The sequence below is a fragment of the Leucopleurus acutus genome, assembly GCF_964270905.1.
Source record: "Leucopleurus acutus genome assembly, chromosome: 7".
Classification (NCBI taxonomy): Eukaryota; Metazoa; Chordata; class Mammalia; order Artiodactyla; family Delphinidae; genus Leucopleurus; species Leucopleurus acutus.
Window position 1 is genome coordinate 21308087 of NC_139150.1, and position 25287 is coordinate 21333373.

At 39.4% G+C, this 25287-nt stretch overlaps 1 protein-coding gene across 2 annotated transcripts in view; it reads right to left on the bottom strand.

Annotated features, from left to right (window-relative positions):
- Positions 1–25287, bottom strand: part of HSDL2 (hydroxysteroid dehydrogenase like 2) — an 85738-nt gene that overhangs the window by 48591 nt on the left and 11860 nt on the right. For both annotated transcript variants that reach the window (XM_082843457.1, XM_082843456.1), the window contains exons 2-5: positions 21058–21221; positions 20021–20119; positions 6454–6568; positions 428–531 (exon numbers count right to left, since the gene is read on the bottom strand). In XM_082843457.1, the coding sequence (XP_082699583.1) occupies positions 428–531; positions 6454–6568; positions 20021–20119; positions 21058–21221 (482 nt within the window). The remainder of the gene's footprint in view (positions 1–427; positions 532–6453; positions 6569–20020; positions 20120–21057; positions 21222–25287) is intronic.

The following is a 25287-nucleotide window of genomic DNA, read 5'->3' on the forward strand; positions in this document are numbered from 1 at the left end:
TTATTTAGCATACTCACCTTAAATCACTAGTTTTCTGTGAAAGGTAAAGTATTCCATGGATCGTTTTCACCAACTTTACTGAAGAATAAGTTACATACAATAAAACACACCCACTGGGACTTGAGAGAGCTTTCTAGGACAGGGATATCCATATCTCCATTTGATTATTGGTTATACAGGTGTATACGTTTGTCAAAACTCATCAGACTGAACCACTAACATCTGTGCATTTTATTTAATGTAAATTATACCTCAATTTTTTAAATTAAAGATAAAAGATTAAGAATCTACTTACAAAATGCTATCAATTTCTGCATAGAAAATTTAATGTTGAACGCTATGTACAAATTGTGATTACATCATAGATATACTGGTTTAATACAAAACCAATTGACTAAACAAGCCATCCCCTCATCCTACCACCTACCACAGTGCTGTTTGAACCACAGTGGATTTAGGTTCAGCGGTGGGCTGAGATTGAGGATATGAGCAATTTTACTCTTTTTCAAATAAGGAATGCATGCTTTAGATCTGAAAGCAAAAGAAAACACAAGTCAAGTTACTAGTTTTCTAACAGCTTCATTACTTTCTTAAGTTATATTTTAAACTACTTCTACAGAGCAACTGAACTTGTTCAATAACCGGCAGGGTACTTCTGTTGGTTTTCTTTGTTGTTGTTCCCCCACTTACCTGGAATGCAGATAGGAAAAGCAACTAATATTCATCCTTTGAAGCTATGCATAAAGGCCTGACAATATGATCTGCTTGATGAAAATAATCAATTCCGTGGCACACTAGCCTTAAATCCAACTTAGATTATCTTCAACCACATCCTTCCAAGTCAGACAGACCTAGGTTCAAATCCTCCTTCTGCCCTTCATTGTGTAATCTGGGGCAAAATATATAGTATTCTAATTCTTAGTTTTCTCACTTGTAAATGTTGGTAATACCTGCTTCTATCTAGGATTGACCAAGGGATTAAAATGAGATGATACATATGAGATACTTAGAACAGTGCATATATTAAACATGAAATAAACAACTGCTATTATTAGTATTACATATTCTGATTCTTTTTCATCTTAGTAGGTATAGTATTCCTACCACACTGGAACTGTAATTTAATACATGAACTCCCAATACATAACCAAATTTAATTTGTACCAATATGCAATGCAATGTTCCTTTGCAGGCAATATTTAGTTGTTTGTTTTTTAAACCCTTTCAAAAAGGTAGATAATTTATTTTACAAAAGACACAGGTCCAATATTTGGAAATGTTTAATTATTAAGCTATAGTATATAGCTTAATAACATATTGTAGCTTAATAATTTTAGTTTTTAGTTTTATTTCACATTCAATAACTTCTAGGACTTGAAACTAGTCCATTCTTCTTAAGTCTGTTCCTTTATTACCAATGTACAACATTCTTGTTACCATCTACAATGTCTTTTTAAGTTTATAAACCAAATACAATCAATATCACTAAAGGGTTTTTGTACATATTGTTTTTCTATTACAAAGGTGCTTCACTCTTATCGGGGTGAGGTAGAGAAGGGCAAACAATATTACAGCTGTTTGTCATTACAACAGTGAAGCTGCACGTCAAAGCATCAACAGGAAACAACCTATTCCAAGCAATAAGACCATATTTCACACTCAAGGGAAGGAGTTCATTTCATTTACATTACAAACATGAGCTTCTCTAATATATTAGACAAAACCTTTCCACCTGCACTTTGCTTGCCTAACCCTCAGGTTTACTAACCCTAATCAGGTACGTTTTCCACGGCAACATGCCCTATCTTACACATTATATTGAAAATTCTTAGCACCACGCTTAGATACTAATACCTTGAGCTTAATAAAAGAGCTAAGTTTACTAGAAACTTACTGTATGCTAGGCACTGCACTTATTAGTTATTACCTTCACATGAATTATTTTACTTAATCAGGGTTGTAAGCTCCAAGGCCTATAGGGCATTTGAGTAAATGAATAAAGTGAGCTGGGTATAAGAAAGAGCAACGGCTCAGAAATACAATTGAGCCTTATTACTGAATTTCTACAAGCATTTAACATGATACAAACACATATAATACTGGAGATTATACATTTAATTAAAACTTAGAAATACAAATCAGGATCTGCATTCTACCTCCTGTCTTCCAACCCTGTTTCTTTAAACCACTAGAACACAAGACACAGGCCACAGGGCCCTGGGCACCAGGGATCAGGAAGCAGCTCCAGATCCTTGCTGAAATCTCCAAATAGGTCAGTTCTTTGGGCCTTCCCCTACTCTCTCCCTGAGGATGCTTCTCAGGCTTCCCTGAGAAAACAATCTGTACTTATCTTCTGTGAATGAAATGAGTGTCACTAAATAAAAAACAAAACAAAAATTTAAACGGAAATGTCTCATTATGAATTTCTCTTTTATAATGTATGCCTTTCATAGAGGGCCAAAAACCTGACACCCTTTTTTTGGTTCAAAGGTCAATGTCAGGTCTTTCAATTGGCATTGTAAAATGCCTTTAACTGGGAACAATTTTATTTAAAATTAGCTGTTAATAGGGACTTCCCTGGTGGCACAGTGGTTAAGAATCCACCTGCCAATGCAGGGGACACGGGTTCAAGCCCTGGTCCAGGAAGATCCCACATACCACAGAGCAACTAAGCCCCTGTGCCACAACTACTGAGCCCACGTGTCGCAACTACTGAAGCCCGTACGCCTAGAGCCTGTGCTCCACAAGAGAAGCCACTGCAATGAAAAGCCTGTGCATGGCAACAAAGAGTAGCCCCCGCTCACCGCAACTAGAGTAAGCGCATGCGTAGCAACGAAGACCCAATGCAGCCGAAATAAATAAATAAATAAATTTTATTTTTAAAAATAGCTGTTAATAAATATAGGAACTTTCAACAGTGAATAGAATCTTTGCTTTTAAAAAGGGTTTTAGGGCTTCCATGGTGGTGCAGTGGTTGAGAGTCCGCCTGCCGATGCAGGGGACACGGGTTTGTGCCCCGGTCCGGGAGGATCCCACATGCCGCGGAGCGGCTGGGCCCGTGAGCCATGCCCACTGAGCCTGTGCGTCCGGAGCCTGTGCTCCGCAACGGGAGAGGCCACAACAGTGGGAGGCCCGCGTACCGAAAAAATAAAAATAAAAAAAATAAAAAAGGGTTTTATTTTAGGGTATCTATTCCTGAGATATTTGTAGATCTATTATTCTAACGTACTCATATTTAGTTTTTAGTACCTTAGTGCCCTACAGCTTATGTATTCCATTTGTAGTTCTTCAACTGCACAAATAGTTTTCATTCATAAAGGTAATTTTAAAGTTAGTTCATTTTCCTATATCGGATTTTTTGGTTTTGTTTTGAACTGAACAAATCTATAAACAGGAGTGTAGTTTAGGCCATCACTTTCATTTTTGGAAAATGATCTTGTTATAGGAAAGGGGACAAATTATCCTTGACAAATGGGTTTTCCAAAGACATAATTTCACAAGGAATGAGCAATGAGAATCATATACTTGTGTTTCCGTAAGTCATAATGTCAGCTAATAAAGCCAAGTCTTTGACCCAATCTTTGCTTGGGAACTGAGTTAGGAATTTTCTCTTGGGTGGCAAAAAAGAATTGATTTCTTTCTAATCAAAAACAAAATCTCTGCAACAGTACACCACAACCTTGTCACAGAACTGACAGTCACTTTGTATTCAACATGAGTAAAGCACTGAATAGTCTGTATTTCAAACCACGGAAGTCTATTTAATGCTTAGAATTCATAACGGCCCGTTTTCAACTTTTTAGCAAGAGCTATTCCTAGTGAACAATACAATGAACAAACTTAATTTCTACACCTCTGTGAAACACTTCTACATTAGTTTAGACTTGTATAAGTTTAAAGTTAACCTTGACCATCACAGCCACACTGTCTATACCACTTTTTTTTTTTATTTACTTTGGGCTGCATTGGGTCTTTGTTGCTACGCGCGGGCTTTCTCTAGTTGCAGCTAGCGGGGCTACTCTTCGTTGAGGTGTGCAGGCTTTCCATTGTGGTGGCTTCTCTTGTTGCGGAGCATGGGCTCTAGGCACACAGGCATCAGAGTTGTAGTGCATGGGCTCAGAAGCTGTGGCTCGCAGGGTCTAGAGCGCAGGCTCAGTAGTTGTGGTGCACAGGCTTAGTTGCTCCGCAGCATGTGGGATCTTCCAGGACCAGGGATCGAACCCGTGTCCCCTGCACTAGCAGGTGGATTTTTTTAATTAATTAATTAATTTTTTGGCTGCATTGGGTCTTCATTGCTGTGCACAGGCATTCTCTAGTTGCGGCGAGCACGGGTTACTCTTTGTTGTGGTGTGCGGGCTTCTCATTGCAGTGGCTTCTTTTTGTTGTGGAGTACAGGTTCTAGGCACACGGGCTGCAGTAGCTGTGGCACGCGGCCTCAGTAGTTGTGGCTCATGGGCTCTAGAGCACAGGCTCAGTAGTTGTGGCACACAGGCTTAGTTGCTCCACGGCATGTGGGATCTTCCTGGACCAGGGCTCGAACCTGTGTCCCCTGCATTGGCAGGCAGATTCTTAACCACTGTGCCCCCAGGGAAGTCCTGATTACCACTTTTGATAAACCCACATTACATTTTCTAAAACATTTCTCAATCCTCAAGTCATTTCCTGATGTTCATGTCATGAGTATCCAGTCTAAAAAACTTTAATCACATCAAAATTATCCTGACTGGATATAACTGGGTGGGTGGAATATTTATTCCTGTGGCTTCGTCATCTATAATAGAAACGGCCACAAATGATTTAAGTTTTTCATGCATCATGCCCTTCTAACCCTTAATTCAGCAGGAATAGTATTCCTGGTTAGGTTTATATTTTTAAACACTTATTTAAATGAGTGTTTACATTCAATCAAAATTCTTTCACAAAGTTACCAGCTGTAAAATATTTTGATGCCCAGATAATTTCTTCTTGTAACACATAACTGCATCACACAGCAGCATTGCTTATTTTATTTGAAAGTAAACACAAACCTATTGAAATGTTAGTCCTCTTTCTAGTTCATTAAGTTTTTCACCATAATCTTTTCAATATGCTTGCCACAGATCTTACTATGGTTTGATTCTCTATGGTTCCCATTCAGGAGGAATATAGGTTACACACTGAATTTATAGAAATATGCCCCACATCTACAAAGAAGCAAGCTCTCAACCATTTTACTTGCACATATGGCCCTCTTGGCATATGTCTCATTTTCCCACTTCAGATAGAGACATGGGTATGAGAAATATTTTACTTTCTCCTTTAATAGAAGAAGGAAAAGTGCAAGCACAATGATAAGTGGCAACTTTTTAGCCTGCCTTCAGCATCCAGAGACAATGGTGCCCAGTCCCCATCTGATAACACAATTGATACTCTGCCACTGGGCTATGGTAGCTAACTGTTGCCACGTGGGAACGCTGTCTCTATGTGGCCAATGTTTCAAGAAAGCCAGAAATCGGGATTTTTGTGTAAATCTCCTGATTTTTTTCATGTAGGCAGCTAATGAAATTATGAATATAGGTAACTAATAAAAACAAAATGTTTAACACTGTCAGAGCCAAGTTTTGCTGATCCAAAAACACATATCCAAGGGCAAAGTTCAAAATTAAAGACAAATTTTATATTTAACCCTTATTACCAATCTTATGACATACTTCTCTATTATCCCCATTTTACAAATGAGAAAACAGACTCTGCAAGAGCTTAAGTTACTTGTACAAGCTCATGAAGATAGTGAGTCATGAAGGGTGGGGGTGAAATTTGAATCCTCAAAGGAGTCTGCCTCCAAAGCCCAAGTTCCTAACCACCTGTTCTATGCAAACGTATAAGGCAGATACACACAAGTACATATAAGGCAGATAAGAAAGTTCTGTGCTGATCTGCCCTTATATCCACATGAAAAATGGTAGAACCCGAAGGTAAAAAAACAGATAAACAAATGGACAAACAAGAGTGGACTAGGTCTGACCAATCCAGAACACAACAGGACTACATTTGCTCTCATTCTATATTTGATATTTTCCCTGACACTGCCTAAGATAGCATTAGCCTTTTTCAATTACATTAAAATGGGATTCATAATGAGCTTCTTGTTATTTACATAACTAAAACTCCAGTGTTTTTCAGAGGAAGAGACTACTGCAGGTTTGCCAGAAGACTTGGTATGCATATATATATGTATTTACTCATGCAAATGTTTGAAAATGTTTGAGCTATACTTTAGTCTTTATTAGAATCACAGAGAAAAGGCACTCTGAATAAAACTATTTAAAATACTACCTACTGACTTGGAGCACTTTTAGGCCTTTATAAGGGTTGACTAGATTTTAAACTGTATTCCTAACCTATTCAAATCTGTTTACAACTAGTTCTCTGACAAAACACTGCAACACTCTCTCCCACAGGTCTTTAACTTACGTAAGATAGGTGCCTCTGGTGTTGATGTTCATCATCAAATCCACTTTCTTTGTAGGTGTTTCCAATGTGTTGGTCAAGCTAATAGCACTGGCATTATTCACCAGAATATCAATTCCTGTATTCAAATAATCATCTTCTTAGTAATGTAATTTAGACTTTATAACAAAAAGAAATAAAAAACATTCACTCTATATAGTTGAAGCCCGAGTTCACAAATACTTCTTTTAGATAATATGACTGACGAATACACCAATGCAAGACTCAGTAGGTATGTCAAAACAGCACCCAGATGATTTTCACTGGCACATGGAGACCATAATCAGGGCTCCACAGGAAACTGCAAGGAAGCTTAGTCCTTAGTGGTTTGTAGCTCCCGTCCTTATCTGTTCTCTTCCTGGTCTTCCCTCCTTGTATCCAAGAACCTTAGGTCAATTTCCTTAAAGTTTCCCACCCCCCCCCCATCATCTTTCCAAGGCCTGTCTCCCTTCCAAGCACACCGGTCTCCCTCGTCTCAAAGGCCCTTACTTAAATGGAAGAGCTCCTTTCTGGTCTTGGGAACTGGGAAAAGAGAAATGACCTAGAGTTTAAATTCCAGGCAAATCATGAAAATAGATCAGGTTTGTTTTGGTAACTTATACACAAAATAAATTTAGAATAATGATTATTTCTGCATATTCTATCCAGTCCTTATCCATATGTAACATTTATGGTTACAAGCTTAAACAATGTTAAATGAAAATGGTAAAATACAAAAGCATCTCAAACACATTTCTGCATTTCTACATGGCCTTCATAATTCTTTTCCTTTAAATTGAAGTACAGCTGATTTACAATGTTGTGTTAATTTCTGCTGTACAGCAAAGTGACTCAGTTATAGATATATATACATTCTTTTTTATATTCTTTTCCATTATAGTTTATTTCAGGATACTGAATATAGTTCCCTGTGCGATACAGTTGGACCTTGTTGTTTATGCATTCTATTCAATATATGTAATAGCTTGCATCTACTAATCCCAAACTCCCCATCTATCCCTCCCCCATCCCCCTCCCCCTTGGCAACCACAGGTCTGTTCTCTATGTCTGTGAGTCTGTTTCTGTTTCGTAGATAAGTTCATTTGTGTCATATTTTAGACTCCACATATAAGTAATATCATATGGTATTTGTCTCTTTCTGACTTATTTCACTTAGTATGATCATCTCTAGCTGCATCCATTCTTTCTAAAGAGCATTTAATATTCTATCAAATAGATATATGACAATTTCTACTGCTGGGGTTAGACTGTTGCCTTAAACGTCTTTTATTATCTTAACTTTGCTTTGTCCCTCTCTCACAATATGTGGGAAATGGTTTAAATAAGGTTATTATACTTACAACATATTAGTCATAAGCTCCCTTTCTTCATTTATAGTAACATTATAAAATTTTGATCACGTCCTCATTCCTCATTCCACAATTTCCATATTCTTTAGCACAGAGTTAGCACTACTAATGTTTTCTTAAAACGTGTCCTTTAGAATAACTTTGGATTCAACTATATTACATTTTGTATCTTCGTTATAACAAAACTCAAACTCAAGTAAATCACCTGTATATATTGGACAAGTTTCACGTCCTGTGACTACCAGCTTTCCAGAATAAACAAAATGATGATGGTTTGCCTTCATAAGTGGCAAAGACCAGTGAGAGGAATTTTTAAATCCAGGACATGCTTCTCAATTCACAAAACTAGATATTGCTCAATCTCATCACTAAGACATAATCACTGAGAGGCTACTCTGTATAAGGCATGCTGCTATGGCCTAAGAGACAAGGAAGATAATATTCACTAAAGAAAAAGCCAGGTGGGAGCAAAGCAAATTGAGTGTGGGTCTGGGTGAGATGCTGGACTGATGGGTGTGCAAACCACCTGTGTAGAATTACCCTAATTAAGGCGATGAAGCTAATGAGGGTTGATCCAATCAATGGATTCCTTCGACAAATCCAACCTTTATCAACTTCATCTCCCACTATGTGATAATAAGTGACAGCTATGTTAGCAGAGCAAACATCTGGGCCCAAAAGCAAAAGAAAGTAGATGAGTAATGAAGATATACTGACTGGGAAAACTCTATTTGACTTGCCAGTGATAAAGAGAAAAAAAACTGGGTCCAATTAAGAGATATCTTAAAATTTCTGAACTCAGATGGGCCAAATTAAAATGGATCAGGGAACGATGGTGGGAAATGATAAAGAAAAGGCATATATGTATGCCTGCTGCAGAAGAAAAAGGTGGCAGGAAAGATTACATCTGTGGTTTATGAAATAGCATAATTTACTCAAGGCCTGAAACACTCTGAAGATGAGGGAAGGCAAGGTGATAGGGAGTACCATGTGGCAGAGGCCCCCCAGGGCACAGGTCAGAAAGCACCATCCACTGTGCAGGACTTTGTTAGGGATAATTCCCCAGCAGAGAGAAATATCAGGGCAAAGGTAGAGTGTTCCCTAAAAGGCGGACTTCAAAGGCCTACAAAACTCCAAACCAGACCATATCAGTAGCAACCACAGTATGGAACTAAAACCAAACGAGCAAAATATAAAGACTTGGGAGATCTGTGGAAAAAAAACACAGAGGAAAAAAAGAGCAGGCTATGAATCATCTCATAAATGTGGCAGCCATCCCGATTAGGAGACAGCAGAAGCTGAGATGCTGAACAGAGCTCACTGAAGAATTAAAAATTAAGATTCTGCATTGTTATCCCAGAAAAGCAGAAGTTAATGGGCAAATGGAAAGCAAAACACTTTAAATACATCAAAGTGGATCCTAAGGAGGAGGGAAGGAAATGTTAGGATAGATTCCAAAATAAAGGTAACTCCACCACCAATTTGTAAATTTAGCAAGAAGATAGAAAGGTTTCAGGGCTTCCCTGGTGGCGCAGTGGTTAAGAATCCGCCTGCCAAGGCAGGGGACACGGGTTTGAACCCTGGTCCAGGAAGATCCCACATGCCGTGGAGCAACTAAGCCCATGCGCCACAACTACTGAGCCTGCACTCTAGAGCCCGCGAGCCACGGGTACTGAGACCGCATGCCACAACTACTAAAGCCCGCGTGCCTAGAGCCGGTGCTCCACAACAAGAGAAACCACGGCAATGAGAAGCCCAGGCACTACAACAAAGAGTAGCCCCTGCTCGCTGCAAATAAAGAAAGCCGGGCTTCCCTGGTGGTGCAGTGGTTGAGCGTCCGTCTGCCAATGCAGGGGACACAGGTTCGTGCCCCGGTCTGGGAAGATCCCACGTGCCGCGGAGCGGCTGGGCCCGTGAGCCATGGCCGCTGGGCCTGCGCGTCCGGAGCCTGTGCTCCGCAACGGGAGAGGCCACGACAGTGAGAGGCCCGCGTACCTCAAAAAAAAAAAAAGAAAGCCCACACACAGCTAAGACCCAACGCAGACAAAAATAAAATTAATTAATTTTTTAAAAAAAGAAGTGTTTCAGATGCCCATCTCAACAACAGGTAGCAAAATACATTGGGAGATTTTTTTTCCCCAAAGATATGAAAAGCATACCTTCTTAATTGAAGATTTCTAGCAACTGAGCTAAGTTCTAGGACATGAAGCCCAAATCAATAATATGGATCCACTGACTTCTAAAGAAACAAAAACCAAGATTTGCTTTTGTCCTTACTGTTTTCTCTGTCTACTCCTGGAAAAGGACATCACATGATAGACAAAGTTGAATTAATCCAACATTGAAGATGCTGAAGGAATGACACCAGGTTCAATGGAAGACAATCTAAGCTACAGTGGCTAAAAAAATGCAGACCATCCATGCACCTGAGTGAACCTCCTTGGCTGGGACAAAATAGAGTTAGAAAATTGGAGAGGAGATATTTCTGGGTCTTAATTCTTCCAAGAAAAAGATTTCAGTGTGGCTCTTTAAATTCTGTGGCAACAATAGGAGAAGAAATCAATTTGTGAGACTTCAGTTTATTCTGGAGGATCCCAACTCTGGAAAGTGGAGCTGCTTCACATTTTGACACTCAGTAACAAATTTTTGGACTATGATGTCATTAGTACGTAATGTGTAACTCTTTCTGGTGAACCAGATTAGACAATGCAGCTAGAATTCAAGACGGGAAGTTAAAAGGTGGGTGAAAACTATTATATACAAGATGGATAAACAACAAGGTCCTACTGTATAGCACAGGGAACTATAGTCAATATTCTGTGATAAACCACAATGGAAAAGAATATTAAAAAAAAGAATGTATACATGTGTATAACTCAGTCACTTTGCTGGACAGCAGAGATTGGCACAACTTTGTAAATCAACTATACTTCAATTAAGAAAAATAAAATTTTAAAAATACAAATGAAAATAAAAGGGGAGACTTCCCTGTTGGCACAGCGGTTAAGAATCCGCCTGCCAATGCAGGGGACACGGGTTCGAACCCTGGCCCAGGAAGACCCCACATGCCGTGAAGCAGCTAAGCTTGTGCACCACAACTACCGAGCCTGTGCTCTAGAGCCCGTGAGCCATAACTACTGAATCCCGCATGCTGTAGGGCGCAACTACTGAGTCCATGTGCTGCAACTACTGAAGCCCACGTGCCTAGAGCCTGTGCTGTGCAACAAGAGAAGCCACTGCAATGAGAAGCCCGTGCACCACAACAAAGAGTAGTGCCCCCGCTCGCCGCAACTAGAGAAAGCCTGCGTGCAGCAACGAACACCCAACACAGTCAAAAAATAAAAATTTTTTTTATAAGTTTAAAATAATTAAATTAAAAAAATAATAAATGGGGGGGGTGAATTGGGGGCCTATATAGTATGGTCTTGAGTATCTTTAACTAATGTCCATCTTGACTCATTTCAGAGGTTTCTTGGGACAATACCAGACAACAGCTGAACTGCTGATGTTCTCTAACAGAACTACAGGACAGAAATAAAGATCGAGAAAGGGCTCAGACAAAGCTGGTAGCAGCTCTCCCTAATATTCTGATGATTTCATTCTCCAAGAAGGATAAACTTGCCCTCAGTTGAAAAACCCAATGGATCAACAGAAAGAACTAAAACTGGATGAATACAGAGAAAGGAAAAGCTCCAGTCTTCCACCCTCACCCACCTTATCCCTTAATTCCTCCCTAAAAATGAATGGCTAAACTAATTAGGTTAAGTCCTAATTGGCACTAATTGCTCACTTTCACTAGTAGGTGAAGTCATTTTAGATAAAAGGTTCTGCACATGAATGTGGCATCCTTCCTTCCTCTTTCATATTTGCAGCCCGATCAGTAAGGAAAAAAAAAAAAATACCCAGTAATTTTGCATTCTCTCTCCTCTTCTCTCATGGGCATTCACATTACTTTGGGAAAGGCTGCCAATCAGGAGTAAGATTTTGGATTTAAAAGAAGAGGCCCCATTTGAGCCAAAGTTTTGTGCTCCAGTCCTGAATAACACAGCACTCCACACTGGGAGTTATAAGCAAGAGCCTTGCTAACAATAAAGCATTAACCTTGTTTCCCATTGGGCAATATCCTTTGTATGTACATACAGTCTCTGGAATATTATAGGGAGAGAGTGGTAATAGGGCAGGATCTGGACATGGCTACGTGCCTTGCTATAATGCCATCAAAGTCTCAGTTCAACTCTCAACACTTGCCTTCTAGCAGCTTATGAACCAATTGGGGACAAAAAAGAAATACTAAGATCTGAAGTCGTACAAGATGAGGATCAAAGGAATGTTTTTGGAGTTCAGAGAAAGAAAAATGTACACTTCTGATTGGTTGGCATAGTCAGGAAACTGGCTTCGTGAAGGAGATGAGATTAAAGCACAAAAGGTAGGATTTCAAAAGACAAAGAAGGGAACATTTCAGGAATGATCAGAGGTGGAGGAGTGGGCACTGGAGGAGCCTCAGGAATAGGAACAGCAAAAGCTGAGAGACAAAAAAAATTAAAGGTAAGGAAATGGATGTAAACAATTTTGGCTGAAGTAGGGAGTTTACATAGGGGTGGAGAAGAAAGATGAAACCAAAACAAGTCTGTTAACACCAGAATGTGAAAGATCTTGAATGCCAATAGGTTATCTGCACTTTATTCAATAAATATTAAAAAGTCATCAAATGATGGTTACATAAACTGGGGAGAGACAAGTGGATGGGATCTGGGGAACCACTTGGCTTGATGTATGTTATTGTCAAGGTCTTAACTTTATTTTGGATGGTAAATTTGTTATACTATCCAAAATGATTTTTAGGGGAATCGGGAAGATGGCGGAAGAGTAAGACACGGAGATCACCTTCCTCCCCACAGATACACCAGAAATACATCCACACGTGGAACAACTCCTACAGAACACCTACTGAATGCTGGCAGAAGACCTCAGACCTCCCAAAAGGCAAGAAACTCCCCACGTACCTGGGTAGGGCAAAAGAAAAAAGAATAAACAGAGACAAAAGAATAGGGACGGGACCTGCACCAGTGGGAGGGAGCTGTGAAGGAGGAAAAGTTTCCACACACTAGGAAGCCCCTTCGCGGGCGGAGACTGCGGGTGGCAGAGGGGGAAAGCTTCGGAGCCTCGGAGGAGAGCACAGCAACAGGGGTGCGGAGGGCAAAGTGGAGAGATTCCCACACAGAGGATCAGGGCCGACCGGCACTCACCAGCCCGAGAGGCTTGCCGGCTCTCCGGGCGGGGCGGGCGGGGCTGGGAGCTGAGGCTCGGGCTTCGGTAGGAGCGCAAGGAGAGGACTGGGGTTGGCGGCGTGAACACAGCCTGCAGGGGGTTAGTGCGCCACGGCTAGCCGGGAGGGAGTCCGGGAAAAGTCTGGACCTGCCGAAGAGGCAAGAGACTTTTTCGTCCCTCTTTGTTTCCTGGTGCGCGAGGAGAGGGGATTAAGAGCGCTGCTTAAAGGAGCTCCAGAGATGGAGGCGAGCCGCGGCTAACAGCACAGACCCCAGAGACGGACATAAGACGCTAAGGCTTTTGCTGCCGCCACCAAGAAGCCTGTGTGCAAGCACAGGTCACTATCCACACCTCCCTTCCGGGGAGCCTGTGCAGCCCGCCACTGCCAGGGTCCCGGGATCCAGGGACAACTTCCCCGGGAGAACGCACGGCGCGCCTCAGGCTGGTGCAACATCGCGCTGGCCTCTGCCGCCGCAGGCTCGCCCCGCATTCGCACCCCTCCCTCCCCCCAAACTGAGTTAGCCAGAGCCCCCAAAGCAGCTGCTCCTTTAACCCCATCCTGTCTGAGCAAAGAACAGATGCCCTCCGGCGACCTACACGCAGAGGCGGGGCCAAATCCAAAGCTGAGCCCCGGGAGCTGTGCAAACAAAGAAGAGAAAGGGAAATCTCTCCCAGAGCCTCAGAAGCATCGGATTAAAGCTCCACAATCAACTTGATATACCCTGCATCTGTGGAATACATGAATAGACAACGAATCATCCCAAATTGAGGAGGTGGACGTTGAGAGCAAGATTTATTTTTCCCCTTTTCCTCTCTTTGTGAGTGTGTATGTGTATGCTTCTGTGTGAGATTTTGTCTGTACAGCTTGCTTTCACCATTTGTCCTAGGGTTCTATCCATCCGTTTTGGTTTTTTTTTCTTTAAAAAATTTTTTTTCTCTTAATAATTATTTTTTATTTTAATAACTTTATTTTGTTACTTTATTTTATTTTATTCTATTCCTTCCTTCCTTGTTCCCATTCTCTTTCTTCTTCCTTCCTCTCTCTCTCTCTCTCTTTCTTTCTTTCTTTCTTCTTCTTCTCCCTTTTATTCTGAGCCGTGTGGATCAAAGGCTCTTGGTGCTGCAGCCAGGAGTCAGTGCTGTGCCTCTGAGGTGGGAGAGCCAACTTCAGGACACTGGTCCACAAGATACCTCCCATCTCCACATAATATCAAATGGCAAAAAACTCCCAGAGATCTCCATCTCAACACCAGCACCCAGCTTCACTCAACAAACAGCAAGCTACAGTGCTGGATACCCTATGCCAAACAACTAGCAAGAGAGGAACACAACCCCACCCATTAGAAGAGAGGCTGCCTAAAATCATAGTAAGTCCACAGACACCCCAAAACACAACACCAGACGTGGACCTGCCCACCAGAAAGACAAGATCCAGCCTCATCCACCAGAACACAGGCACTAGTCCCCTCCAATAGGAAGCCTACACAACCCACTGAACTAACTATAGCCACTGGGGACAGACACCAAAAACAACGGGAACTATGAACCTGCAGCCTGCAAAAAGGAGACCCCAAACACAGTAAGATAAGCAAAATGAGAAGACAGAAAAACACACAGCAGATGAAGGAGCAAGATAAAAACCCACCAGACCTAACAAATGAAGAGGAAATAGGCAGTCTACCTGAAAAAGAACTCAGAATAATGATAGTAAAGATGATCCAAAATCTTGGAAATAGAATAGACAAAATGCAAGAAACATTTAACAAGGACCTAGAAGAACTAAAGATGAAACAAGCAACAATGAACAACACAATAAATGAAATTAAAAATACTCTAGATGGGATCAATAGCAGAATAACTGAGGCAGAAGAACGGATAAGTGACCTGGAAGATAAAATAGTGGAAATAACTACTGCAGAGCAGAATAAAGAAAAAGAATGAAAAGAACTGAGGACAGTCTCAGAGACCTCTGGGACAACATTAAACGCACCAACATTCGAATTATAGGGGTTCCAGAAGAAGAAGAGAAAAAGAAAGGGGCTGAGAAAATATTTGAAGAGATTATAGCTGAAAACTTCCCTAATATGGGAAAGGAAATAGTTAATCACGTCCCGGAAGCACAGAGAGTCCCATACAGGTTAAATCCAAGGAGAAACACGCCAGGACACATATTAATCAAACTGTCAAAAGTAAATACAAAGAAAACATATTAAAAGCAGCAAGGGAAAAACGACAAATAACACACAAAGGAATCCCCATAAGGTGAACAGCTGATCTTTCAGCAGAAACTCTGCAAGCCAGAAGGGACTGGCAGGACATATTTAAAGTGATGAAGGAGAAAAACCTGCAACCAAGATTACTCTACCCAGCAAGGATCTCATTCAGATTCAACAGAGAAATTAAAACCTTTACAGACAAGCAGAAGTTAAGAGAATTCAGCACCACCAAACCAACTTTACAACAAATGCTAAAGGAACTTGTCTAGGCAAGAAACACAAGAGAAGGAGAAGACCTACAATAACAAATCCAAACCAATTAAGAAAATGGGAATAGGAACATACATCTTGATAATTACCTTAAATGTTAATGGATTAAATGCTCCCATCAAAAGACACAGATTGGCTGAATGGATACAAAAACAAGACCCATATATATGCTGTCTACAAGAGACCCACTTCAGACCTAGAGACACATACAGACTGAAAGTAAGGGGATGGAAAAAGATATTCCATGCAAATGGAAACCAAAAGAAAGCTGGAGTAGCAATTCTCATATCAGACAAAATAGACTTTAAAATAAAGACTATTAGAAGAGACAAAGAAGGACACTACATAATGATCATGGGATTGATCCAAGAAGAAGATTTAACAATTGTAAATATTTATGCACCCAACATAGGAGCACCTCAATACAGAAGGCAAATACTAACAGCCATAAAAGGGGAAATCAACAGTAACATATTCATAGTAGGGGACTTTAACACCCCACTTTCACCAATGGACAGATCATCCAAAATGAAAATAAATAAGGAAACACAAGCTTTAAATGATACAAAAACAAGATTGACTTAATTGATATTTATAGGACATTCCATTCAAAAACAACAGAATACACATTTTTCTTAAGTGCTCATGGAACATTCTCCAGGATAGATCATATCTTGGGTCACAAATCAAGCCTTGGTAAATTTAAGATAATTGAAACTGTATCAATATCTTTTCCCATCACAATGCTATGAGACTAGATATCAATTACAGGAAAAGATCTGTAAAAAATACAAACACATGGAGGCTAAACAATACACTACTTAATAACGAAGTGATCACAGAAGAAATCAAAGAGGAAATCAAAAAATACCTAGAAACAAATGACAATGGAGACACGATGACCCAAAACCTATGGGATGCAGCAAAAGCAGTTCTCAGAGGGAAGTTTATAGCAATACAATCTTACCTCAAGAAACAGGAAACATCTCGAATAAACAACCTAAACTTGCACCTAAAGCAATTAGAGAAAGAAGAACAAAAAAACCCCAAAGTTAGCAGAAGGAAAGAAATCATAAAGATCAGATCAGAAATAAATGAAAAAGAAATGAAGTAAACGATAGCACAGATCAATAAAACTAAAGCTGGTTCTTTGAGAGGATAAACAAAATTGATAAACCATTAGCCAGACTCATCAAGACAAAAAGGGAGAAGACTCTAATCAATAGAATTAGAAATGAAAAAGGAGAAGTAAGAACTGACACTGCAGAAATACAAAAGATCATGAGAGATTACTACAAGCAACTCTATGCCAATAAAATGGACAACCTGGAAGAAATGGACAAATTTTTAGAAATGCAAAACCTGCCAAGACTGAATCAGGAAGAAATAGAAAATATGAACAGACCAATCACAGGCACTGAAATTGAGACTGGGATTAAAAATCTTCCAACAAACAAAAGCCCAGGACCAGATGGCTTCACAGGCAAATTCTATCAAACATTTAGAGAAGAGCTAACACCTATCCTCTTCAAACTCTTCCAAAATATAGCAGAGGGAGGAACACTCCCAAACTCATTCTACGAGGCCACCATCACCCTGATACCAAAACCAGATAAGGATGCCACAAAGAAAGCAAACTACAGGACAATATCACTGATGAACATAGATGCAAAACTCCTCAACAAAATACTAGCAAACAGAATTCAACAGCACATTAAAAGGATCATACACCATGATCAAGTGGGGTTTATTCCAGGAATGCAAGGATTCTTGAATATACGCAAATCAATCAACGTGATAAACCATATTAACAAATTTAAGGAGAAAAACCATATGATCATCTCAACAGATGCAGAGAAAGCTTTTGACAAAATTCAGCACCCTTTTATTATAAAAACCCTGCAGAAGGTAGGCATAGAGGGAACTTTCCTCAACATAATAAAGGCCATATATGACAAACCCACAGCCAACATTGTCCTCAATGGTGAAAAACTGAAAGCATTTCCACTAAGATCAGGAACAAGACAAGCTTGCCCATTCTCACCACTCTTATTCAACATAGTTTTGGAAGTTTTAGCCACAGAAATCAGAGAAGAAAAGGAAATAAAAGGAATCCAAATCAGAAAAGAAGAAGTAAAGCTGTCACTGTTTGCAGATGACATGATACCATATATAGAGAATCCTAAAGATGCTACCAGAAAACTACTAGAGCTAATCAATGAATTTGGTAAAGTAGCAGGATACAAAAGTAATGCACAGAAATCTCTGGCATTCCTATACACTAATGATGAAAAATCTGAAAGTGAAATCAAGAAAACACTCCCATTTACCACTGCAACAAAACGAATAAAATAGCTAGGAATAAACCTACCTTAGGAGACAAAAGACCTGTATGCAGAAAATTATAAGACACTGATGAAAAAATTAAAGATGATACAAATAGATGGAGAGATATGCCATGTTCTTGGACTGGAAGAATCAACATTGTGAAAATGACTCTACTACCCAAAGCAATGTACAGATTCAATGCACTCCCTATCAAACTACCACTGGCATTTTTCACAGAACTAGAACAAAAGATTTCACAATTTCTGTGGAAACACAAAAGACCCCGAATAGCCAAAGCAATCTTGAGAAAGAAAAACGGAGCTGGAGGATCAGGCTCCCGGACTTCAGACTATACTACAAAGCTAGAGTAATCAAGACAGTATGGTACTGGCACAAAAACAGAAAGATAGATCAATGGAACAGGATAGAAAGCCCAGAGATAAACCCACACACATATGGTCACCTTATCTTTGATAAAGGAGGTAGGAATGTACAGTGGAGAAAGGACAGCCTCTTCAATAAGTGGTGCTGGGAAAACTGGACAAGTACATGTAAAAGTATGAGATTAGATCACTCCCTAACACCATACACAAAAATAAGCTCAAGATGGATTAAAGACCTAAATGTAAGGCCAGACACTATCAAACTCTTAGGAAAACATAGGCAGAACACTCTATGACATAAATCACAGCAAGATCCTTTTTGACCCACCTCCCAGAGAAACGGAAATAAAAGCAAAAATAAACAAATAGGACCTAATGAAACTTCAAAGCTTTTGCACAGCAAAGGAAACCATAAACAAGACCAAAAGACAACCCTCAGAATGGGAGAAAATATTTGCAAATGAAGCAACTGACAAAGGATTAATTTCCAAAATTTACAAGCAGCTCATGCAGCTCAATAACAAACAACCCAATCCAAAAATGGGCAGAAGACCTAGACATTTCTCCAAAGAAGATATACAGATTGCCAACAAACACATGAAAGAATGCTCAACATCATTAATCATTAGAGAAATGCAAATCAAAACTACAATGAGATATCATCTCACACCAGTCAGAATGGCCATCATCAAAAAATCTAGAAACAATAAATGCTGGAGAGGGTATGGAGAAAATGGAACACTCTTGCACTGCTGGTGGGAATGTGAATTGATACAGCCACTATGGAGAACAGTAGGGAGGTCCCTTAAAAAACTACAAATAGAACTACCATATGACCCAGCAATCCCACTACTGGGCATATACCCTGAGAAAACCATAATTCAAAAAGAGTCATGTACCAAAATGTTCATTGCAGCACTATTTACAATAGCCCGGAGATGGAAACAACCTAAGAGCCCATCATCGGATGAATGGATAAAGAAGATGTGGCACATATATACAATGGAATATTACTCAGCCATAAAAAGAAACGAAATTGAGCTGTTTGTAATGAGGTGGATAGACCTAGAGTCTGTCATACAGAGTGAAGTAAGTCAGAAAGAGAGAGACAAATACCGTATGCTAACACATATATATGGAATTTAAGAAAAAAAAAATGTCATGAAGAACCTAGGGGTAAGACAGGAATAAAGACACAGACCTACTAGAGAATGGACTTGCGGATATGGGAAGGGGGAAGGGTAAGCTGTGACAAAGGGAGAGAGAGGCATGGACATATATACACTACCAAATGTAAGGTAGATAGCTAGTGGGAAGCAGCCGCATAGCACAGGGAGATCAGCTCAGTGCTTCATGACCGCCTAGAGGGGTGGGATAGGGAGGGTGGGAGGGAGGGAGACTCAAGAGGGAGGAGATATGGGAACATATATATATGTATAACTGATTCACTTTGTTATAAAGCAGAAACTAACATACCATTGTAAAGCAATTATACTCCAATAAAGATGTAAAAAAAATGAGAAAAAAATGATTTTTAATAATTATTCAATTAGTCATCAGATGATTTTAAGCTGTGCTTCTATATGAATAAATACCCATTTCTGGTTACACTCAAAAAGACTCAGTAAAAAATAATCAAAAGAAAATTAAATATAAAATTATAGTTACACCTATACTTTACCAATATTCAATAATTATTTCAGAATGAAGGCTGTACCTCCAAATTTCTCAACTGCTTTCTCCACTGCACTGCTGATTTGTTGTTCATCTCTCACATCAACAACACATGGCAAGGCCTTTCCTCCAGCTGCTTTGACTACAAAGGATAAACAAAGAAACATTAAAGCATTCAAATATTAAACCTTTCATCAATATCAAACCTCTGACACAAGAGTGAAAAGAAAAAATACCCCATTTTCAGAAAATCAATATAAATAACTATGTCTTATAACTACTAGCAACTCTGCCCTACAGTAGGACAGACTGATGAATCCAGCTGCAGACTAGCCAGGCCAACTCTATTAAAAAACCAAAAAGGAAGGTAAGTTTTTAAAATGCTATTAAAATGGGGAAGGTAATTTAAAAGACCTTTATTATGGAAAATTTCAAAAAATCTACAAAAATATAAAGAATGTATAATGAACTATCATGAATCCATCTCCTATCTTCAATGATTGATAATGTTTTGCCAGTTATTTAATTTGTTTATCTAACCCCAATTCCATTTTGTTTTTTGCTGGTGTATTTCAAAACTAACCTCAGGCATCATTTCACTCATAATTTCTTCATATGTATTCCCCTAGCATAAACACAATACTATTAACGTAACTAACAAAACTAGCAATATCAACTGAAGCTGAAATTTAAGTCATTACTCCTGGCACAGTGCCTTGAATATAAGCACTCAATAGCTATTTGTGAACTGCAAATATTAAAATAATGACTTGTGAATTATGCAGAGAACAGTAACATGGAGTACTTTTTCAAAGTGTTCACACCATCCACCTCTCAAATTCTTTCCTCTACTTCCACTCCTCTACTCTCTGCTCCCATCCAAGAACCACTGCCCTCATGAGACATGATATTTAACGGGAGTCTCTCCCATCACTTAAAACTGCTGGGGAGAAAAATGGTTCCCAAACACTGCTGTAAGGTGACAAAATATTTCTTTAACCTGATAAAATTATTTTTAGGGTAGACTTCAGATAGATATAATTAAACTTTCCAGCAAATTCTCTATGTATTGAAACTCACTTTCTTCAGCAGCTGTATAGATTGTGCCTGCAAGTTTGGGGTGTGCCTGGGCAGTCTTTGCAGCAATGACTATATTTGCTCCATCCTTTGCTGCTTTCAAAGCAATAGCTTTGCCAATGCCACGGCTCGCGCCTGTGATGAAGACAGTACATCCTGCTAGCTTCCTACAACAGAACAAATGTGACCTTATTAGAAAGCTCAATGTTTTTATTTACTTACCAGTTTCAGGAATTCATGCACATAGTCACAAAACATGTTTCCTCCTCTATCAAACTTTCTATAAACCCTCCTCCCTCCCCATCTGATAGCTAATAACTCTACTTTACTCCCATTGTACAATGATTTACAAATTATTACAACTGCAGCGGCCAGATCTGCCATGACTTGGCAAACAAAATCTGCTCAAATGAGAAGTAAATCTTAAAGAGAAATGAGGAATTAATAAACTACATAAACGTATTTTTCTGACAGAAAAAGTGTTAACAAAGCTTATTCTTTTTTTTTAACACTTTTTTTAAAATTTTATTTATTTAGTTATTTTATTTAGTTATTTTTGGCTGTGTTGGGTCTTCGTTTCTGTGAGAGGGCTTTCTCCAGTTGCGGCGAGCGGGGACCACTCCTCATCGCGGTGCGCGGGCCTCTCACTGTCGCGGCCTCTCTTGTTCCGGAGCACAGGCTCCAGATGCGCAGGCTCAGTAGTTGTGGCTCACGGGCCTAGTTGCTCCGTGGCATGTGGGATCTTCCCAGACCACGGCTCGAACCTGTGTCCCCTGAATTGGCAGGCAGATTCTCAACCACTTCGCCACCAGGGAAGCCCACAAAGCTTATTCTTGAAAAAATTTTTAAAAGAGCTTATTTTTGAGTGGTGGGATTATGAATAAATTGTATCATATTCTTTATATTCTTCAGGATTTTTCAAATTTTCTTCAATGAATACATACCACTTAAAAGGAATTATGTAAGAGCTAATAATTTTTTAACAGATGCTCATCATTGCTTATAATAGCCAGAGTGGAAACAACATAAATGTCCATCAATTGATGAATGGAAAAATAAAATGTGATATATACATAATACAATGGGATATATTCAGAAATAAAAAGGAGTGAAGTACTGATCTATGCTACATGGTTGAACCTTGAAAACATTATGCTAGTTGAAAGAGTCACAAAGGACCTCATATTGTATGATTCCATTTATATGAAATGTCCAGAACAGGCAAACCTATAGAGACACAAGAATTAATGTTTGCCTAGGACTGGGGGTGGGGGATTTGGGGGTTGACAGCTGAGGGGTATGGGGTTTCTTTTGGGGATGATGAAAATATTTTAAAATTGATTGTGGTAATAGTTGCACAACTCTGTGAATATACTAAAAAAATATAGTATACCACTTAATTGTATACTTTAAATGGGTAAATTGTGTGGTGTGTGAATTACATCTCAGTAATGCTGTTAAACAAACAAACGTAGAAAGATGGCAAAGAACTCAGGGTATTGTTCAAAAGATTCTGTGATCCAAATGTACTGAGGAAAGTTCTCTGTGTCCATTAAGTTTTCTATATCTACCCACCTTAACTTTTAACCTTCTAATTATTCAGTTGTTAGATGAGAAGAAAACCTGTATAAAGTCAGATAACAGTGAGGGAAACCTACTTTCTTGTTTACTTTCTAAAGGCAAATAAAAAGCTTGTTTAAGGAGAAGGATGGAGAGGACAGCAAAAGTGACAATGACAAAGAGAAAAAGGGACAGTAACCAAAGACAGGGGTAACAGATAAGTAGGCTTGTTAACAAAAGAACATAAAGCTCTTGCCAAGATCTGGAGAAATACACTCTAGAAGCAAATTAAGAGGTAAAAGTGGGAGGATTTCAAAATAAGGAATAAATGGTTTAGCAAGAAAGAAGGGGAGTGGAGAAGTGAGGAAGAGACAGAGGTGTTAACTATTTTTAGTGAAATAGCAAACACAAAAAGCATATAAACTAATGTGTATAGTTTAAAGAACAAAATAAGATAAATACCAAGAAATAGAAATAGAATATTACCAACGCCCCAGAAGCCACCTGTCTATTCCTCTCTAACTATCCTTCTTCTTCCTCCCGACCCACAAAGTGACAACTACTTTATTTTTATTTATTATACAGCAGGTTCATATTAGTTATCTATTTTATACATATTAGTGTATCTATGTCAATCCCAATCTCCCAATTCATCCCACCACCATCACCCCCACTCCACTTTCCCCCTTTGGCTATATGTTTGTTCTCTACATCTGTGTCTCTATTTATGCCTTGCAAACCGATTCATCTGTAACATTTTTCTAGATTCCACGTATATGCGTTAATATACGGTAGTTGTTTTTCTCTTTCGGACTTACTTCACTCTGTATGACAGTCTCTAGGTCCAGCCACGTCTCTACAAATGACCCAATTTTATTCCTTTTTATGGCTGAGTAATATTCCATTGTATATATGTACCACATCTTCTTTATCCATTCATCTGTTGATGGGCATTTAGGTTGCCCCCATGACCTGGCAAATTGTAGCGCTGCAAAGAACATTGGGGCACATGTGTCTTTTTTTTTTTTTTAATGAGCTAACTTTAAAAAATAAATTTACTTATCTACCTATTTCTGGCTGTGTTGGGTCTTTGTTGCTGTGCATGGGCTTTCTCTAGTTGCGGCGAGTGGGGCTAATCTTCACTGTGGTGCGCGGGCTTCTCACTGCAGTGGCTTCTCTTGTTGCAGAGCACGGGCTCTAGGCACACGGGCTCAGTACTTGTCGCTCGCGGGCTTGGTTGCTCCATGGCATGTGGGAGCTTCCCAGACCAGAGATTGAACCCATGTCCCCTGCATTGGCAGGTGGATTCTTAACCACTGCGCCACCAGGGAAGTCCTACAAGTGTCTGGTGTTAGGGAGTGTTCTAATTTCATTCTTTTACATATACCTGTCCAGTTTTCCCAGCACCACTTATTGAAGAGGCTGTCTTCTCTCCATTGTATATTCTTGCCTCCTTTGCCAAAGGTAAGGTGACTATGTGTGCGTGGGTTTATCTCTGGGCTTTCTATCCTGTTCCATTGATCTATATTTGTTTTTGAGCCAGTACCATACTGCCTTGATTACTGTAGCTTTGTAGTATAGTCTGAAGTAAGGGAGCCTGATGCCTCCAGCTCCGTTTTTCTTTCTCAAGATTACTTTGGCTATTTGGGGTCTTTTGTGTTTCCATACAAATTGTAACATTTTTTGTTCTAGTTCTGTGAAAAATGTCATTGGTAGCTTGATAGGGATCGCATTGAATCTGTAGATTGCTTTGGGTAGTATAGTCATTTTTACAATATTGATTCTTCCAATCCAAGAACATGGCATATCTCTACATCTGTTTGTGTCATCTTTGTTTTCTTTCATCAGTGTCTTATAGTTTTCTGAGTACAGGTCTTTGGCCTCCTTAGGTAGATTTATTCCTAGGTATTTTATTCTTTTTGTTGCAGTGGTGAATGGGATTGTTTCCTTAATTTCTCTTCTGATCTTTAGTTGTTAGTGTATAGGAATGCACGAGATTTCTGCACATTAATTTTGTATCCTGCAACCTTACCAAATTCATTGATTAGCTCTAGTAGTTTTCTGGTGGCACCTTTAGGGCTCTCTATGTATAGTATCATGTCACCTGCAAACAGTGACAGTTTTACTTCTTTTCCAACTTGGATTCCTTTTCTTTTTTGTCTCTGATTGCTGTGGCTAGGACTTCCAAAACTATGTTGAATAATAGTGGTGAGAGTGGACATCCTTGTCTTGTTCCTGATCATAGAGGAAATGCTTTCAGTTTTTCACCATTGAGAATGATGTTTGCTCTGGGTTTGTCATATATGGCCTTTATCATGTTGAAGTAGGTTCCCTCTATGCCCACTTTCTGGAGAGTTTTTATCATAAATGGGTGTTGAATTTTGTCAAAAGCTTTTTCTGCATCTATTGAGATGATCATGTGGTTTTTATTCTTCAATTTGTTAATATGGTGTATCACATTGATTGATTTGCATATATTGAAGAATCCTTGCATCCCTGGGGTAAATCCCACTTGATCATGGCGTATGATCCTTTTAATGTGCTGTTGGATTCTGTTTGCTAGTATTTTGTTGAGGATTTTTGTATCTATATTCATGAGTGATATTGGTCTCAAATTTTCTTTTTTTGTAGTATCTTTGTCTGGTTTTGGTATCAGCGTGATGGTGGCTTCGT